The sequence below is a fragment of the Eptatretus burgeri genome, chromosome 5 (assembly GCF_056783735.1).
Source record: "Eptatretus burgeri isolate ZD-2024b chromosome 5, Ebu_testis_v1, whole genome shotgun sequence".
NCBI lineage: Eukaryota > Metazoa > Chordata > Myxini > Myxiniformes > Myxinidae > Eptatretus > Eptatretus burgeri.
Genome location: NC_140965.1, coordinates 12,439,219 through 12,459,904, shown reverse-complemented (window position 1 = coordinate 12,459,904; position 20,686 = coordinate 12,439,219). Strand labels below are relative to the sequence as shown.

The following is a 20,686-nucleotide window of genomic DNA, read 5'->3' as shown; positions in this document are numbered from 1 at the left end:
CAGTCCCTCAGGATGACGGAGCACTGACCAGTCCCTCAGGATGACGGAGCACTGACCAGTCCCTCAGGATGACGGAGCACGGACCAGTCCCTCAGGATGACGGAGCACGGACCAGTCCCTCAGGATGACGGAGCACGGACCAGTCCCTCAGGATGACGGAGCACGGACCAGTCCCTCAGGATGACGGAGCACGGACCAGTCCCTCAGGATGACGGAGCACGGACCAGTCGCTCAGGATGACGGAGCACGGACCAGTCGCTCAGGATGTCGGAGCACGGACCAGTCGCTCAGGATGACGGAGCACGGACCAGTCGCTCAGGGTGACGGAGCACGGACCAGTCGCTCAGGATGACGGAGCACGGACCAGTCGCTCAGGATGACGGAGCACAAACCAGTCGCTCAGGATGACGGAGCACAAACCACTCGCTCTGAATGATGTGACGTGGCAAAAGCGTCCGCAGTGAGTGAACGACTTGCTCAGAATGATGTAGCATAGCACCAGTATCGACTATAAGGTGCTCGGCAAGTGGCTAAAGCACTCAAGCAAGCACTCCAATTAAATGGTTGATAAGGAACTGCTGGTTAAGCTGTGGTTGCATACCATATAGGTTCCCTTTAACTTTAAAGCTGGTTTTTCACTGTGCCCGTGGCAGTTGAAGAAATAGAAATTGATTCGTTGAAATAATGACTTTATCCACAAAAGACTTGCTGTTTAACAAAGAACAACCCTCGAGACATTGCAAAGTTTAATCTTCCATTAAATAAACATTACAGATAATCTGCCAGCTGGCCTGCTCGTCTGTGCACGTCATGTGGTACGTCGGTCCGGGGGTCCACGCAAATATTTTAACTTTATTTTGAAATGTCCGTTTTTTTTTAACCAGATTTGCTTTGATTTCCTGAAGAGCACCTGCGAAACCTCCGAAAATATAGACGTAGATCTGGCAGATGCTACGGATACGCAGTCCCTCTGGGGGACAGGGTGCAAGGTCCAGCAGTGAATGCATGAAATCATACAGCTCAATGAAAGTGGTTAATTTTGTTGCACTCCTAATTTTTTTTGTTCACTCATTATCATTCTCCAAACAGGAGAAAAAGATAGTTTAATGCTTTTGAAATTTCACATTTTCTTGTGTGTATCTGGAAGGGGGGGGGGGGGACATAGCCTTGTTTGCTGAAAGTAAATAGGTATTTCGGCTTAATTACAAGACTCGTTATTTCTTTAAATTATCAGATTTCACAACAGATTTCGACACTTATTTAGTCCGGACGATACCTGATGCTCAAAATCAAAATGATATTTTGATGATATACTTTAATTAATCCATCAGTGATTGTGGAAAAATTGTATTGTATAATGATAATAATGCATGAAGTCGCTCGAACCTCCTCATTTGAAAAATTTAGGACATACAAAAGCGATGCAAGCCTGGTGTTGGCTTAGTGGTTAAGGTGGTGGCTTGGGATCCCAGGGTCCTGAGTTCAAGCCCCGTTGGCTGCTGAATTAACACCAGGGGGTTGACTCAGCCTGTCATCCTTCCGAGGTCGTCAAAATGAGTACCAGTGTACTGGTCCCGGTGTATGCCCCGGTTAGAATAGGTGTACCATATCCCTGTGTGTCGTAAGAGGCGACCAGGGTTGGCGTCAGGAAGGGCATCCGGCCATAAAACATTGCCTCAAGAAAAAGCCCAACCCCTGCACAGCAGGGAAAAATGGCTGTAAAACTGGTCATTATATATACAAAAGCGATGCATAGAGTGATTCGTAACTATGATGAACAGGCATTTGATAATACGAGTGACGAAAGTGGGAAAAAAAATTATCGTTAAGAAATCGGTGTGGCCTGTTCCTCAAATCAAAATGATATTTTGATATCCTCAAAAATATCCTCAAAAATATCATGATATCCTCAAAAAAAAAAATCCTAGTCAAGGCTTGGTTGAGCAGGCCAAAAAAAACATGGCGGCTTCAGACCCCAGCGAGTTTTCCGAGAATACACCTTAAGACCCCATAGAGATCGATGACCAAGGATCGCCTGATGAAGGATATAATTAAATAAGACCGTTAATTATCTTCAAAAGGGGTGATGTAATTAACCCAAACACCCAATTTTCAGTCGTGCGCTTCTTTGGAGTTTTCTTAGTATGCATGCAAAGTTTCAGGATGCTACATTTCATGGTTTTGGAGTTATGGATGGACGGACGGACGGACGGACGGACGGACGGACGGACGGACGGACGGACAGACACACAGACGGATGCACGCAAGCACACGTTTTCCCTTTATATACGTAACCTGGGTTAATTTTACTTTCAGGAGCGATTGAGGTAGTGGTCCATTGCTTATACAATGCCCAAATAAAGGGAAAGGTCAGAAGAACGTGTTGTACACTTGGAACAAAACACTGATCTCTACACAAACTGGAGAGCCGGAAGCTCATATTTTGAAGCCATTTGTCTGCCATCTTTGCTCTCCCTAAACAAATGAATGAGACTGTTGGTGACGAAGGTGAATGCCACTTCCCGATGAAATGTGATTCCTCTTCTCCTTTAATCACGACCATCATGGATTTACAAACATAAGGAGCAGTACTCAACCAGAAGGAGCAGATATAATCCGAAGTAACCTGCTCCTCTGCTCTTGCTCACCCCCTCTCTGTTCTATTCACCCTCTCATTTGCTCAAACTCATCTGCCATCTGTCTGAAAATCAGCAAACATCACCGCTCTGCATAAGAAAGGTGCAAAAACAGATCCCTGCAACTACAGACCAATCAGCCTTCTCCAAATCATCAGCAAGGTTATGGAATCCATCATCGCTTCAGACATTAAATCCTTCCTCTTCTCCAATGGCTTGATTTTCGATCATCAATTTGGTTTCAGACCAGGTCACTCTACCTTGGGTATGCTGCTGCTGCTCTCCCAACAACGGATGGAGGTACTCAATGCCACACATAAAATCAGAGCCATATCCATAGACCTATCGCGTGCCTTCGATACGGTCTGGCACCCTGCCCTGCTCAACAAACTCTCTTCCTTTGGTATCCAAAGCAATCTCCACTCATGGCTCGCAGACCTCCCTCTCCTGTCGCAGCCAGCATGTGGCCCTAAATGGAATTCTCCCATCCCCTCTTCCTGTCCAGGCTGGAGTTCCTCAAGGTGGCGTTCTGGGCCTTGTTCTTTTTCTGGTTTTCATCAACGATCTCTCCGACTCTCTGGAATATCCTCTTCATCTCTTTGCTGATGACTCCACCCTCTGCCATACCATCTGTCATCCCTCAGACCGGCAAGCAGCAGCTTCTTCGCTCTCTGCAAATCTGGGTGAAATCACAAACTGGTCCAACACATGGAACATCAAATGTCTTTCAATCCTGACAAATCTCACACTGTCACTATGTTTCTCCGAAAGGACCATCTGGAACATCCTCCCCCCTCCCCCCATCTACTTTCTCAACAATCCTCTGGAAGAAGTCCTTTCGTTCAAGCTTCTGGGTCTCACTGTCTGCCATGATCTTTCCTGGGAAAGCCACATTTTCAACCAGGTTTCCAAAGCCAGTCGCTGACTGGGGATCCTCCGTCATGCAAAGTCCTTCCTCGGCCCACCTGAGCTCCTGACAACTTACAAAGCTTTTGTATGCAGCCTGATGGAGTACTGCTCTCCTCTCTGGGGTGGTGCTGCTGCCTCTCACCTTTCTCGTTTTCAAACTGTGGAAACCAAGGCGGTTTGGATCATTGGTACCTCCCGCGGTGAGGCTGAGTCCTTGAGCCTCTCACTCTCTCACCGCGGGCAGGTCGGTGGTCTTTCTGTCTTCTACCATCTGTCTCGCCCCCCTTGCTCTGTCTGCGATATGTCCCCCCCCCCTCCATATATTTCCGCAGGGCGCTCAAGGTCCGCCAGCAACCGCCTTCTGGTAAACTCCCAAAATCATGAACCACTGCTCACTTTCACTTTTCTTTCATTCCTCTGTTTTTCCTGCCTTTAGAATAAACTCCCACACTTTCTTCAATCCCATTCTTCCCTCCAGGTCTTCAAAGCAGCTGTTCACCACGATCCTTTATCTCCCCCCATCCAAAACGACGATCCTTCCCTCTCTGGCCCCTCTTGTTGTGTGTTCGCTCTCATATGAGCCGAGACAATGGATACAAAAAAAAAAAAAGCACACGATGGCATTTCATAAATGCTATATCAATGCTTTTTCAACCTGGGAATGGACTGAAATCAAGTGGGAAAGGAGAAATATTAAATAAGAAGGTAGAATTTTCGTAAGAAATTTGTATTGATTACAAACGGGATTTTCTGTGTTGTGGGAGAAGGAAGATGGTGGATGAAGTGCTTCTGGTGGATTCAGGACCACCAAACCAATTGACATTTGGCACCCTATCCAGTTAGGATAGAGATCAGTGGAACATTATTACCCCGAGGGTGGGTACTCTGCTTTGGTATTAATAATCATAAAGATAATAACATGACTCCTTGCTGGCTCTCGTAGGGAGCTGGTGCTTTTATTCAGAATAATAATACTAATCCACCCTCAATGCAACCAATCCACCACCAGCCCCGTCACTCCACCGCCAGACCCGTCACTCCACCGCCAGACCAGTCACTCCACCGCCAGACCCGTCACTCCACCGCCAGACCCGTCACTCCACCGCCAGACCCGTCACTCCACCGCCAGACCCGCCACTCCACCGCCAGACCCGCCACTCCACCTCCAGACCCGCCACTCCACCTCCAGACCCGCCACTCCACCGGTTAATTTGAGGTTCACAGTGCTGGCGATACCATGTCACTCCACCACCAGCCCCAACACTCCATGTTTTCCGCAACATATTTTCCAATATTGCTCCCTCTGCTCTCTGTCATCCAACCCTCCCTTTCAACTTCAGAATGTATGCGTTGTTCCAGTGACCCCCTCCTGGTTAAACATATAAAATACAAGCCGACTACACACTTCAACTCTTTTATTCCTCACTTTTCCCATCTATGGAACCACATTCGAGAAGCTGCTGTGTCTCAATCTTCCCTCCAGGACTTCAAGCAAGCTGTGCACAGCCATCTGTTATCCCCAATGCTGTCCCATGATCGTTGTTACCCCCATTAACCTTTGAATCCCAACCATAGTACGTGCCTTTCCTCTTTTCCTGTTAGTTCATCCTTTTATATTTGTCACACTGCCAGTTTTACCTCGCCCTTTCCTGAACCTCACTCATGCAACTGAAATAGTAAAACACTCCACATCGAGCCCACTTCTTCCCCCACCATTCTCCTCCCCCCCCCCACCCCACCCCACCCCACATACACCATGCTCCCCAACTCAACACACATTTTCAATGCACCTCTCGAAGTTTGCATCCACATCTCATCGCCTAAGGGAAGCAAGACAGGTATTTTATGTTGTGCTCCCTCACTCTTCCCACAATGTCGATTCAAACTCCTGACCACTCAAGGTGATGCTCATGTGCAATGACATGGAAGGCAGTGGGGGAAGAACGCTCTGCACTTGCAGTCACATTTTGTGGAACTAATCGCATGCTCATATCACGATTCGATCAACAATAATTGTATGTGGAGAAAGAAGACATCATCAGAAACTTGATAAAAAACAGAAAACCATCTTTGTGCCATAGTAAAGAGGTTCGTGCATGCATGTTGGATTGGAATCAATGACTAGTTTGGCCCAAAGCTGTATTGCAATCTTGTGTTTTTTTGCAGGGGTGGCAGAGGGGGGGGGTACAGTTCCAACCATTGATGTTGTGCCCCCTCTGATTTAAGGAAGGAATTTGTTCTGGTATCCCAGATTGCCCAATAACCAGCATGATGTAACTTGACCAACAAACCAAACTCTATTTCAACACACTTTGTGCATCAATGATGCATGAACACCGAGGATAAATGACCCAAATTTTCAGAAAGGCCAACAGCCTCGAAAAAGACAACAAGCACACTGCCCCATAACCCAGTCGTCTCCACCTAAGGCGTGTTCCCATGGTCCAAAGGGGGCACCGAGAAACAATGGGCATTACGCACACATTATGGATCAGCGTTCCAATAACCCACACGACGAGGACGTTGAAATGAATTGGCTCTTCCATCCGACTCCAACGTAAAACAAAAATATCCTCTTTTTTGACTTGCAGGATGCGAATGAGGAGATTGGGAATAAGGTGAGAAATTTTACACACCCGCCGAATTCTTATCTTTTACAGTTGGGTGGTAAATTCACAAAAAAAAAAAAATAAACAAAGAAAATGCTTCCAACATAAACAGTGTTAAGAATTCCCATTGCTGTCGGATTCAATCCCTCGTGAGAAAAATGTGTCATGCAAGATAAAATAAATAAATAAATAAAAATCAAAGTAGTTGATAAAATGTTATTTCCGAAACGAAAACAAAAGTTTGCCTGGAGATGATAACAAAAAGCTCTGGCTCTTCGGGAGTGATATAGGAGAAAGGATTCCAGCGGCTGAGTCGGAAATGGGATTTTAAGCATGGAATTAGGTGAGAGCAATATCAGAACCTTCAGTCATTCGTTCAAATGATTTAAAATAAAAATAAATTAAAAAAACAGAATAAAAGATGGGTTTTTTTTAATTAAAAAAAAAAACACAAAACCATATGGCATGGACGGCTTGCTAAGCTTACAAGCAATCTGTCGGATTCTGCTCCAATCGAAGAACTTTGTATGGAATTTGTTTTCCAGCACAATGGTTTATCATTTTTTACCTCTGTCACCTGCGGTGAAGCAGGTGATGTTTTCACCCGTCTCTGTCTGTTATTTGCAAAATCGAAGATTTTTCAAGTTTATTGGTTAATAGTCGATTTTGTTATTCTGTCTCTGTCTGTTTGTCTGTCTGTTTGTTTGTCGTCTACAGGTCACAATTTTAAACCGCTCTTCCCGAAACATCACCACATGGTGGAGTTTGTTATCAGGAAGAAACCTATTGTTTTTGAGGTCAAAAGGTCAAAAGGTCTATGTCGGCCAAAAGTCAACAACTTCGGTGAGATTTCTAAAATCCTCTGATTTATATCTGATTGGCTTCATATTTGAAAAGGGTTTATATTTCAGGTCACTGAATTCAACCACCAATTATTTTGGAGGTCCACATAGGCCAAAAGGTTAACATAGGCCAGATTTCAATAAATTGTCAATTTTCATCCGATTCACTTGAAATTTGTGGAGGAGTTGCATATTTGGTCATTGAATTCAACCACCAATTATTTTTGAGGTCAAATTTGTTTTATGGATTTTGCAAGTGTCGTCTTCTTGTTAATTGCCAGAATCCTTCGGATTTCGGCAATTATGTCGGTCGGTTGTGTGTGTCATTCTGTGTGTCTGTCTGTCTGTTTGTTTGTTTGTTTGTGTTTGTTTGTTTACCCTGTAGCAGCCACACAGTTTCAGCGATCATGACCAAACTGGGTACAGACGTCGGCCATGGTCCAAATTAGACCCTTGTCATTTTTGGTGAATCTAGGTCAAAGGTCAAGGTCACCGAAATTCTTATTTTCGCAATAACGTCCGCTACAATGATCGTATCGACTTCAAACCAAATCCAAAATGTGCATCTTCCAATACTGCATCCAACCATATGTCTCATTGGGGTGTCACACCAACACCCTTCTTAGCGGTCGGGGGTCGAATGTCAGGGGGTCAGGTTAAAACTTTGAAATTGCGATAAAAATGCCATTTCAAGTCCAATTGACTTCCAAGTTATGATCATGACCAAACTAAGTGCGATAACTCATTAAACAGTAGCACTGTCGACTTATAAGAACCAAATTGATTTCCAGGTTTTTATTTTTTTTAGAGATCATGGAGCTATGACAAAGTTATTCCGGCAATTCCTTGCTCAACGAGCAATTTCATTTGTTTGTTTGTCTGTCTGTTTGTTTGCATGATATCTCAAAAAGTTGCGGACAGATTTGGATGAAACTTGATGGACAGGTTGGATGTATGGCCACGACAAATTGATTCGGTTTTGGTGAAGATCTGAATCTGGATCTGGACACGATAATTATTTAATTTTTAAAGTGATTCTTCCCCATTGAGAGATAGGGCCAAAAACGATAGAGTACTGTATAGCATGATATTTCAAAAATGTATTGGAACCGATATGTTCTCATGGATCAGGCATTACGTGGCGAAGGTATGCACTCCACCGAATGCCCTTCGAGTTCAAAAATGTGTTCATGACACTCTCTCTAATCTATCTATCACATGCATGTTTGAGCATGGTTTAAATTATTATGCATTCAGCCTGTTAGTTGCATCATAACTGGGATCAATGAGTTCACAAAGGTGCTGCTGAACCACTGACGTCGTGTTCTTGTATATGTTAGGGTGGGAATTATTAAATTTACTGAGGGAGTGACACACTGACACAGAATGGTCTGCTATTTTCTCAAGGTGTCGTGCGATCGTCAACGTCCAGCGGAGAATGCAGGTAGTTGGAAAACCCGGTGAACTCATTGATCCCACACCCTGACTGCGAAGCAGCAATCCTCCTGCATACAATTGGGTCGGGAATCAAACCCAGACAAGAGAACTTAAAGTCAACTTACCTCTCAATTATCCTGTTCTCTTGTGTGTACCACCAGTGAGTTGGCAGGATAGCTTAGAGCCGCTTGCCTTTGAGCTGTCAGTCTCTCTCTCCGTTCATTTATCTCTTCCATGAACCTTGACATCAACATCGAAACATCATGAATGGTTCATACCTTTCAAGAGTTTGACAATTGAAAGCAGAAGGAATCTATAAAAGGCCATTGGAACAAAAGGTGGTCAATACAAGAATCACTGATAAGAATGAAAAGCTGGAGGAAAACAACCTGATAACAAAAACAACACCAGCTGAGCAGTCAGACACAGATATGGAAAATGACCAAAAGCCCAGGAGAGATTCTGGTCACATGATATGGGAAATATTAAGTTTTGCCAAATTTGTAAAAAATTCCATTAATACTGTTTGAATGAATGTTAAAAAAAAAAATTCCAATTCCATATTGTTTCACCAAAACAAGGTGCACCGGATGTAATCGCGTGCCAATGAGCAGGCTTTTCACCCGAAATCAACAATAAAGGCAATCATCGTCTTCTGTTATGGAAAGTGCTTTTCCTTAAGGAATAAGCATTCCATCGCACACGACATAGAATGATTGCCTTTACACAATTCACGTGAGCCCAGCATTGACCTCAAGGCATTCCAACGCAGCATTTGGCACAAAAGATTCACTGGAGGTCCTTTGTGTGTCAACAAGTAAAAAGACAGTCATTTCTTTTCCTCCACGTCTGATTCGAATCAGGTTTGTCCAATTTCTGCCTTTTCCCCACCCGCACGTGTTATCGCCATAACACAAATCGAAACCCAAGAACAAGGGATGATATCCATGGGCAAATGGCTTTGGTAGATTTTCAAAATGTGGTTAAAATTCTCAAAAAAAAAAGGAAACTAAGTAGCTACAGAAAGAGAACGACTTCATTTGAGAAAAATTAATGTGAAATCAACAGCCAGGGATCTCAAAACAACAGTCAATTTCATACACGAGTACAATCAAAACAGTCGATTATGATCTGTGCAAGTCAGGCTTAAATGCAGGAGGCCTGTGTAAGTCCAGCCTGAAGTCATGCAGGGCTTGTGCAAGTCTGACTTATAATGTTCAACTGTCTCAGCATGTCACCTAGGAAAGTTGCCAATGGTACTCAAATCGGGATGGAAGGTAGTCTTCAGAGAAGGATGTGATATAAATGAGATCATGGAGATGCCATGTCAGGAGAGGACAATTTGAAGATCCTCACTCTGTTGCCAGTTGGCAGGATAGCTTCGAGGTATGCGTACCCACCTCTGAAGTGTGTATCCTGGGTTTGAATCTCAGCCCAGCTATAAACTGTCACCCTGGTGTTTCATATACAGAGCAAACCATTCGAGGGTGTTTATCACGAAGAGCAGGAAAGTTATTAACGGCCCCTGCACAAATTACAAATTCCTGCACAAACTCTCTTGCCTACCCTACACTTAGCAAGTGTGATTGTTGCACCAATACCCCCAACGTGAGTTGAGGGAGGACTTCGTCCTGCGATGCACTGAAAACAAGCTGAAGATGGTGATGATGCTTATGCCACCATGCCAGGACAGAGAGGGAATGTTGATCCACCCACCCAGTGGTGTGCTGTTGACAGCAGCCACGAGCTAATTCTTAAAATACGAAAGCTCCTTCATTACATTTTCAGGATAAGTAGTCCACATTGAGCAAAGGCCTTGTTCTCATAATTAAAGTTGGAGAAGTCGCTATTTGCAAGCTAAAATATCTTTACAAGCTTACTCTTCATGAAGGACACCTTGGGGGTATTTAACCTCCACCAACTAATTCTGGCAGACGGGACGCTCAATAAACATCCATCCAAGGGCCGCACACACACTTATGAATCACCCTGCCTGTGAACCACAAGGATCACAGTTGATAGCTGGGTCAGGATTCAAAACCAGGCTGGACAGCTTAGAGATGAGTGTGCATGCCTCTAGGCATGGAGGTCTAGGTCTAGGTCGAGTCTAGTCTAGTCTAGTCTAGTCTAGTCTAGTCTAGTCGTCTAGTCTAGGTCGAGGTCTGTCTGTCTGTCTGTCTGTCTGTGATACATTCGGTGCTTACCTATCCAATCTCAACAAAACGTGACAGGACTATTAATATAAAGGGTAATAGTGTTATGAATCTGGAAGCCATGAGCACTCAATACAACATATAGGTCCTATAGAACAGTTATATCGGTAAGTATGTGTTTTTTAGTTAGGGTCCCCATCCCTCATTTAGTGGGTGAATAAATGTGCATGCGCTGCGAGTTATTTTGATAGGATTTTTTTTACATTACTCACAACAACTACGGCTACAACATCTACAACTACAACAACAACGCCATCTTCGCTATCACAGCGACAACCCTCTGCTCCCGGCATTCTCCGCTCGCTGGTATGCGGGCGTTTGGAATTCGTTCGGGGATGGAATTCCATTCCCAAATATGGCCATGAACCGGTTTGCTTGGCTGCACGCCAAATAAGGGAATGCGTCGTATCCCACCCATTGAGAGAGGCCCACGATGAGTGGACTGAATTCCATTCCCAAATATGGTCATGAACCGGTTTGCTTGGCTGCGCGCAAAAGAAGGGAATGCGTCATGTCCCACCCAATGAGAACGGGCCGCGATGAGCGGACTGCGCCCGAGAGCGACAAAAGGGATGGAGAGAAAATAATCGAGAGGATCTGCTCGAGCGGAAAGGAAAGAATCTGCGCCCCGTCTTCACCAGCGCATGTTCTGGTTCCTGGCTGATCTCGTCGCTGGCGTGTTCTGGTTCCCGGCTGATCTCGTCTCTGGCGTGGTCTGGTTCCCGGCTGATCTCGTCTCTGGCGTGTTCTGGTTCCCGGCTGATCTCGTCTCTGGCGTGTTCTGGTTCCCGGCTGATCTCGTCTCTGGCGTGTTCTGGTTCCCGGCTGATCTCGTCTCTGGCGTGTTCTGGTTCCCGGCTGATCTCGTCTCTGGCGTGTTCTGGTTCCCGGCAGATCCCGTCGCTGGCGTGGCCTGCGTCGGCTGCCCTTGGTCCGTTCGTGCCGACTGGTGCTCCAGGAAGGTGTGGACGTCAAGCCGTGCACTCACGGCCAGGTTGCCAGCTACTTTGTCGTCCTCAGCTCGACTTCCCTCCGAGCTGAAGGGATAATAAAGACCATTTTGGGTCCGTTTATTTTGAGTATGTGTCTGTCTGTGGGCCCGTCTTTAAGTAGGAATTGTTTAAGTGCATGTGTGTAAATTTGCATTCTCGATTAGTCGTGATAACTCTGCCCTTAAGTGCTTCCCTCGTTTCCCCAATTACTGTGAATAAATACACCATTTGTTAAATGTATCAGCTCGATTCTGTGTTTTATTCCATTGGCTTAGCATTGCGCGTGTTGGTTAATTGCAAAGGCTGTTGCCGCTGTAAATGTACATTTGGACCGACGGGACTTCAGTAACCATCCACTCGGGTTGCGCACAGGTCGGGCACGTTAACGGCTCGACTCAACGAGGGCCGTCGAGGGTGTGAATACTCGGAAGATTTGTCTGCATGGATAATTAGGCATATTGACCACGTGGTATATATCCTACTTTATATATATTTAATTGAACTTCTTCTTCTTCTTCTTTCGGCTGCTCCTGTTCGGGGTCACCACAGTCTCCAGTCTGTACCTGTGTACCAAATATGAAACGTGAAAGTTAAAAACTTTGGGAGTTAGAGTGCGGACAGGAACGGATGAAAAACAGCATCCTGGTTGCCATGGCAACCACTTCAGATGACGAGCGTATGTCACGACACACCGTCTCCACAGTCTATACCTATGTACCAAATATGAAACGTGAAAGTTGAAAACTTTGGGAGTTAGAGTGCGGACAGGAACGGAATCACATAATATGCCCCGATATATATATATATATATATATATATATATATATATATATATATATATATATATATATATATATATATATATATATATATATATATATATATATATATATATATATATTGTTGTGGTTGACGAAATTCGCAAACCACCATTCAGGTCCCGTAGGTGAGATATCTCTGTAAGTATATGTGTAGTGAGGCCCAAACCCGTTGTTTAGAGGGAATAAATGTCATTCATTCGGGCTGCGACCCTTCAGGATAGCCGTTTTTCTTTTACTATCTTTATTTTGGACCAGCCGCCATTACTACCACCACAACCACCACCAACCACGTCTCAACAGCCATCACACAACAACCACCAACCGCAACGCCGCTTCACAACAACAGCCACGACCCTTGCCGTCACATCTCGCTCTCGCAACCATCGCATCACCGCCATTCCCGCGCCGCTTGTGGGCGCCGATCCTGGACTCGTGCAGGGCGCGCACCGAGCAGCGGGTGCAAAAACACCAGCCTTTCCGAAGAAATCGGATCAAAAACGATTCACGCCCACTTCTGTTCCGTCCTATCGGCGAGCGTGGGGCGATTTGGCCCCGCCTCCAGGTGCGTCGGAGTATAATCGCTATATGCAGATTCGTGGATCAAAAAGCATTCACGCCCACTTTTCCTCAGTCCAATGGGGAGCCAGCCAGAGGTGAAGGGTCGGAGGTGGAGGGTCGAAGGTGAAGGAGCGAAGCCCCGGGGGCTATAAAGGGCCGCGTTCGCTCGCCGAAGGAGTTGGGAAGAGTCAGTCAAGGAGAGTTGAGAAGAGAAGAGTCAGAGAAAGCAGTTGGATGGAGCTGAGAAGAGTGGAGAGTTGGAGAGGTGGCGGCGGCGAAGGCAGTCGAGAGGGCGCTCGTGTGAGAGTCGGGGAGCTGCGGAGAGGGGAGGCCGGTAACGCGACCGAGGTCGCGGTGGAGACGCTCGTCGCGGGACCCGAGCCAGCGAGATATCCTCATTCCCCCGAGCATCAACAACCCCCTCCTGTTTCCCCCCGCGCTAAGATAGTGTGAGAAGGGGGCCCCGTTCCCACCCCATACCAGGCAGTGCCAGCGAGGCCCGCGGAGTCGGGGCGCCACCGCCATTTTGCGGCTCATCACCAGACGGGTAGGCTCGACGCGGTCTCGGCCCCAGGCCCGTCTGCCCCCCCCCCTCATCGTTGAGGGTGGTCCCTTTTTCTTTTGCTTTGAGTAAATGTGTTGTTGGCGCCGTCTGTGAAGTAAAACTGTATAAGTGTTGCCGTGTGCTCGGTAGTCGGTAGTAGATCTGCAGTGTGTTTTTCTTTTGTTACATTTGCTTTTTGTGCAGAATTGTGTGTTTCTTCTATTTTTACATTTGCTTTTGGTGTATAATTGTATATGTGTGCTTTCCGTTTGCCGCGGAATAAATGTGCTTTATGTTGAACTGTTTCTCCCGTTTCGCTTCGTCTTTTCTCTAATTGAATCTCCATCTTACTTCACGTAAAGGGTTGGTCGTGGGCTAAAGACGCCCAATAATTAATCGAACCGTCGAGGTTGACTATAACACCGCTCGGTTATCCCGATAGTACGGAACGGGTCGCTTAAAGTGGCCCGTGTCCGAAGTCGACCTGCGGCGAGGTGCGATCGCCCGGTCTACCCTCCGGGTGGGTACTTAGGTAAGTCGAATTTGGCGAGCAACCCTATCCCACGCGGGGGGCCGATTGGCACGATCGTGGTGAGGCCGAAAGGCCCACCCGTGACTAGTTCCCGGCGTTAGTCCGAGAGGGTCACGACGGGATTGTCCGTCCGGTGGGCGACGTGCCGCGATTCGAGTTACGTGGCCGTTCGCACGCCGGCGGGCGCGAATCCGCAACACTGGTGTCAGGAGTGGGATACAAACTCACCCCCCTCCTCGCGACACTGGTGTCGGGGAACGGGACAACGGGCTCTTCTGTCTCCAGCTAAATTCACGGGAATCGGTCCAGGGGTGAGAGGAGCGACCCCCAATTCCCTCCAAATTACGAGCGATTCAAATTAACCTTTTACGAGAAATAAGATGGCGTCTCAAGGCGAGCGGGAGCCGGGGGTATTAGAAATGGATTTAGAATGTGTAGAATCCATGGTCTAGGATGAAATCCCCGTTGTGCAGGAACACGAACTCGCCCAACTGAACCCAGAGCCCGAAATAGGTGTGGCGGCGGCCGCGGTGTATGACACCTCTCCTCCCCCTCTCCACCAAAACCCTTCCCCGATCCCTGCCGAAACGGCTCACCCAAGCGCACCTGACATGGCCCAGCTATGCGCCATGCTGGCGGCAATGACAGCGAGGATGGATACAAACACAAATGAAATGAAAAACGAAATAAAAGGCATGAACAAGCAAATGAAGGAAGAAATGAAAGAGCTGCGGGGTGAGATGCGGAACATGGGCCGAAGCCTGCAGGCGGGCATGAAGGCAGTAACCGGGGAGCTCAAAATGGCGACGCCACGTATGGGAGCGAACGAGCTGGGAGGGAGTGCAACGGCTGTCGGGCCCGCGGTGGAGGCGGGTAAGGAAAAAATAATTCGGGGGACGTGTTGGGCGAGGGTAGTGACGGTAACCGAGAGGGAAAAACTAATTGGGGTGACGGAGACGTGCACGAGGGAGATAACAAGGGAAGAGATGGAAATAATAGTTGAGACAAGGGAGGTAAAGGGTGAAGAGGTGACTGAGTTGGCAGAGACATGGGAGATGGGAACGATAGAGGGAAGACTACACGATGAAGACGGGGTCAGTGACGCACACACACACACGGAGGTAGTGGAGGATAATGGGGGTGAGCTCGCGGACTGGGTAGGGACAAGGTGCGAGCAGCTGGATGGCCTCCTCCAGGAACGAGGGGAGGGAGTATGCCCCTTTGAGGCAAATCACAACCAGGTGAGTTCGGTCGTGCTTTGCGAGGTTGAGAGGAGGAGTGCTGCGAACGGGTGCACGGGGAGCTTGGGGGGTATAGAGGCCCCGGAGACCCTTGTGGGGACACGAATCCCCAGTGTGGTTGTCCCTGTGTGTGTGGTGCAAGGTGTGAGTGCGTCCCCGTGTGTGGATGAAACCGCCAGTATGGATGAGACACCGTGGGCGAGTGCCCCCGCGTGTGTGAGTGAGGCAAGGTGTGCGAGTGAGACACCGCGGGCGAGTGCCCCCGCGTGTGTGATTGGTGTCGTGGCAAGTGTGCCAAAGGGCGTGCTTCCCAGCATGCCGTGTGTGGATGAGGCACCGTGTGTGAGTGTCGCCGTGTGTGTGAGTGAAACGGCCAATATGAGTGAGGAACCGCGGGCGAGTGCCCCCGCATGTGTGAGTGGTATGGGTAGTGTGAGGGAAATGGCATGCGTGAGTGAGCGGCCGAGTGTGAGAGAGACAGCGTGTGCAAGGTCGCTGTGTGTAAGGGAGATGTCGGTCGGCATGTGTGAACATGCAGCCGCGTCTCCCGGGGTGAATGTGATGGAATGGACTGTGAGCGTCGTTACACGCAGGAATGCGTGTGTTGAATGGCGGCGACGACGGCGACAGAGGAAAGAAAGCCGAGTGGCGGCTGTAGTTGTTTCGGGAACCGTGCCGGGTTCGCCCAGCAGCGAGCCCGAGGTCCGTGCTGTGCAACGCACGAGGCCCCCACGTGCTCGCTTGCGAGAGTGAAGTCCCGGTCCGGAAACGCCAGCGGTGGATTTGCCGATCCCGCGGACGGACAAAGTTTAGGCAGGATTACGGATTTGGACCGGACGGGTTCTCCACGCGATCGTGTGTGTTAAGCTCCAACGGGCAAAGCACATGTGTTCGCGTGGGGAACCCCTCGAGACGTGGGGCTTGTGTTTTTTTTATGCGCACGGTGACGTCATGGCTGCACGCGGGGTTGGAATCCGGCAGGAGGGGTATCCCTGCCGGATGGTACCGTCCAAGGAGGGACGAGGTACACGTGCAGCTGCATGACGTCACGGGCAGGTGCAAAGTGCGTGAGCTGTGAGTTGCCGCGCTGGTGCTGCGCATGTGGAAAAAAAAAAAAAAGCAAGCCTCACTTTCGGGTGCACAGGATTCCTGGGCAAGGGGTGGAAGACCCCCTTACCTGGGCACAGGATGGAAACTAGTTAGGGGGAAGGGTTAGCTAAGCTAGACCGACTTCATGGGGCAGGGGTAAGTCCTCATGGAGTCCGTGGAATGGATGAGTTAGAGGGATTGTAGCGAGATTTAGGTTGGGAAATTGATTAATGGGATTATTTGAAGACAGTGACAGACAGTGAATGTGTATAGGGGATGTAGTTTAGCGACGTAGTGTTAAATGGAATGTGCTGTAGTTTAAGGGACGACGTGGGAGCACGAGTTAGTTAGGGGATGCAGATAGAAGGATGGCAGAGTTCAGCGGTGTGTGTGTGTGTTGAAGAGTTGTGAGGTGAGTACATGATGAGTGAGTGAGGCCAGCGGGTCTGTGTGAATGGAGCGAATGGGGAATGCATGGTGCGATGAGTGATTGGGGGGAGGAGTGACTCCCGCCCAAGGGACCCCGGGGTCAGTGTAGAGTGAGTTAGGGGGTTCGTAAAATTTAAAAATGGAGGTCGTTTTGCTGTTGGTGGGAGTGTAGGCTCGAAACCCGTTTGGAGGGGTGCAGGAGCCCTGTTGACGGGCTGGGAGCGTGGCTGCGAAAGGTGAGTATCGCTGAGTGGGTACCCCGGGCACCAGGCTAGTCGGCCGTGGTAGGCCAAGGGCCCATGGGGGGCCGGGATAGCGTAGTGGGCACGGGTGCGCCTGCTTGGTGCGGGGGCCTGGGGCGCCATTAGCCGCGTGGGCAGTGTTGTGGGCACGGGTGACCCTCGGAAAGGGGCCTGGGAAGCCAGCCTGCCACGTGTGCGTTTCAGGGGAGGTGCCATGGGGGGCACTCCCCGGTGTTTAGGGAGCTGGTAGGCTCGGAGGCAGTGTAGTGCCCGGGGGTGCAATCGTCGGAGAATCGGCAGAGGGTCGTGCCTGCCAAAGGGAGCCACGTGTCCCAGCCATGAGACCGTGTGAGGGCACGGAGAGAAAATTGGGGGGCGAGGCCCGAAATTGTGAGGACACCAACACAGGCGACGGGAATCTGGGTTGTTAGAACCAATAGTTTAAGCGAGAGGCGCTTGTTGAAAGCCCCGGGGTAGTTTAACAGTTAAATGGTTAGGGTAGATTAGGAGATGTACCCCTCCGCACCATCCATCCCCTCGCTGTCGTTGTGGGCCGCTGGACCCACTTTGGTTATAGATCGCTGAACTCTGGGGAGGCCATCCTGAGGCTTCATTGGGCCTCGACACAGGACGCTAGCTCTCCCTTATTCCCCTCCGGGAAGGGAACGTAGGGGTTGGGAGTAGGCGAGGTGACAGGATAGGTTAGCCGAACAAAGACGATAAAGGGGGTTAGGGGACGATTTATAGTGGGGAAGTAAAAAAAAAAAAAAATAAGTTGGGGCTAAATTGGGGTTTGACAAATTAAGGGAGTGGGTATAGACAATGACAGGCAAAGGCGATAGGTTGGGAGGGAGACCGTAGGGTAGGTCCGAGCCCGCCTTCCGAGTGGCCAGCACCACCGCACTCCCTCCACCAACCTCCACTGAACGGCAAAGGCTGGCCAGCTTCATCTGCTGGCTGCGTTGCTGCAAGGCAAAGGCCGGCCCACTTCATCGGCAGCTGTTGTTTTGCTGCAAGGCCTGTGCCGGCTGGATCGTCTGCAGCTGCTGTGCTGCAAGGCCTGTTGTGGTGAATTAACGTGAATCAAGGGACATGACGCGGGATCACATGTTGTGCGTCTCGCGTATAAGGGGATGTCTCTCTGCGGCACGAGTGATTGTCCCCGGGGCATTGCTATTGACATCGGCTGTCCACTTGATGCTCGTTAACTGAAGGTGCTCATTGACTGGTGAGAATGGAGATTATATCGAACTCCGTGCTTACGCGGATTAGTCTGCAATGGTTAACTGCACATGTATACGTTTCTGCTTATGTACTCCTAGCTGAACCTGTATTTCCTGGTGTGTCCACAGAAGCGGCTCCAATCAAATGGAATAAAGCCTAAACTCTGAAGGTTCATCTCTCGCTCTCATTTCAATTTATTCCATTTGATTTTCTCGGCTCTCTCAACCAAAGATGGACAAGATCTACAAACCAGAGAGGTTCGACGCAGACCCAAACACGACTGACGCAGAAATGAAATGGTCACATTGGTTCTGCTCCTTCTCACACTATCTGACCATCATCGCGGAGGGAGCTGACAAATTTGCCGCTCTCGTGAATCATGTCTCGCCCAGCGTGTACAGGCTCTTCTCGGGGTGCGACACTTACGAAGCAGCGATTGACGTACTGCAGGCGCTCTACGTGAAGCCCAAGAACGAGGTATACATACGACATCTTCTCAACACACGCAAGCAAGCAGCCGGGGAGACAATCGATCAGTTCCTGCAAGCTCTGAATCAGCTGGGAAAAGACGGCAGCTTCCGGGCCGTAAGCGCCGAGGAACACCGAAAGGAAGCGACACGGGAGGCATTCATCCAAGGACTCAGATCAGCCCACATACGGCAACGCTTACTAGAGAAAGCGCAACCCACTCTTGACAAGGTAGTCGATCAGGCTCGAGCGATGGATACGGCTCAGCAGCAATCTGAGTCATTTGGGACACCAATGCTGCTCATGAACGCTGCTACGATGGGAACCCAAGGAACCCCACTGGCACAGACACAGCCAGACATGAGGGATGGAGAAACACCCGAGGAGCCGGATACCCAGACCTCGTCAAACTCCTCAGCAACTGCTCCGGTCGGTAAATGCTTCTTTTGTGGGTACAAAAGGCATCCTCGTCAAAAATGTCCAGCCAGAGATGCCACATGCATGAATTGCGACAAGAAAGGGCATTATGCCAGGGTATGTAAATCTACTCTAAGGAGGAATAAACCCACTTCTGCGGCTCTCTACTCGCAAAATAAATTGACTGCAGCCTCTCCGGGGAATCTATCCAAGGCTATCATCAACGTGCGAATTAACGGGCATATGGCTGAGGCTCTGGTTGATACCGGTAGCTCTGAAAGTTTCGTCAACAGCTCGCTAGTGAAGGGCAGGAAATGGGTAATCCACCCGACTGACAATACGGTATGCATGGCCGCCACCTCACTACAATCCCGCGTACGAGGGTACTGCAATGTTGAATTGGACGTAAAAGGGTACACGCATCGGGATGTAAAGGTGCTGGTGCTTCGTGATTTGTGCGCAGACGTAATTCTGGGTCATAATGTCCTCAAGCAGCACACGAGCGTCGAAATACCCTTTGGAGGAAGCAAGCCTCGTCTAATTTTAAATGCGCTGACCACCGCGGAGGTGACGTCCCCCAGCTGTTCGCTAACTTGTCGCCGGTCTGCAAACCGATAGCGATCAAATCGCGGCGATATACCACTGCTGACATGAATTTCATCACTTCAGAAACCAAGCGATTACTGGAGGAGGGAATTATAGAACCGAGCGATTCGCCATGGCGCGCACAGGTGTTAGTGACCAGCAGTCAGAACCATAAGAGACGGATGGTTGTCGATTATTCCCAAACGGTCAATCGCTTCACCCAACTCGACGCCTACCCCCTGCCGCGCATAGATGAGATGGTCGAACGCGTGGCCAATTATAAGGTATTCAGTACCATCGACTTGCGAAGCGCCTATCATCAAATTCCCATCCGAGAGGAAGACAAACCGTACACTGCATTCCAGGCAGGGCGGCGCCTCTACCAGTTCAGAAGGATACCATTCGGTGTCACGAATGGAGTAGCTTGCTTCCAACGGGTTATGGACGACATCATCTCAGATGAAAACCTCGAAGACACTTTTGTTTACGTGGATAATGTCACAGTGTGCGGTAGGGATCAGAGGGAACATGATAGGAATCTGGACAGATTCTTGAGCATTGCTGGAAAATATAATCTGACTCTCAACTACGAGAAATGCGTATTCTCGGCAAGGTCAATTGACCTTCTCGGCTACACGATAGCCAACGGCACAATTAAGCCTGATCCTGAGCGATTGCGCCCGCTCCGTGAGCTTCCACCACCTCAGGACTTGCAGACAATGCGCCGGGTGATCGGGATGTTCGCTTACTATGCAAGATGGATTTCGCAATACTCCGAGAAAATATATCCCCTAGTGCATTGCAAAAACTTTCCACCAGATGCCGCTGTCGTGAAAGCTTTCCACGATCTCAAGGATGATATCAGTAAGTCCGTGGTTTTATCGATCGACAGCTCGGT

General features: G+C 48.8%; 1 protein-coding gene and 1 long non-coding RNA gene across 2 annotated transcripts in view; one reads left to right on the top strand and one right to left on the bottom strand.

Moving 5' to 3' along the window:
• Nucleotides 1-370: 370 nt before the first annotated feature.
• LOC147025860 (uncharacterized) overlaps nt 371-20,686 on the bottom strand; it is a 38,514-nt gene continuing 18,198 nt past the window's right edge. The window contains exons 2-3 of the long non-coding RNA XR_015058029.1: nt 8,559-8,673; nt 371-428 (exon numbers count right to left, since the gene is read on the bottom strand). This is a non-coding gene — a long non-coding RNA (uncharacterized LOC147025860). The remainder of the gene's footprint in view (nt 429-8,558; nt 8,674-20,686) is intronic.
• On the top strand, nt 18,172-19,821 carry LOC147025861 (uncharacterized). Its single transcript, XM_085880318.1, has 2 exons — nt 18,172-18,322; nt 18,447-19,821. Exon 2 carries the CDS (start codon nt 18,550-18,552, stop codon nt 19,819-19,821), a length of 1,272 nt encoding a protein of 423 aa, XP_085736444.1. The 5' UTR covers nt 18,172-18,322; nt 18,447-18,549.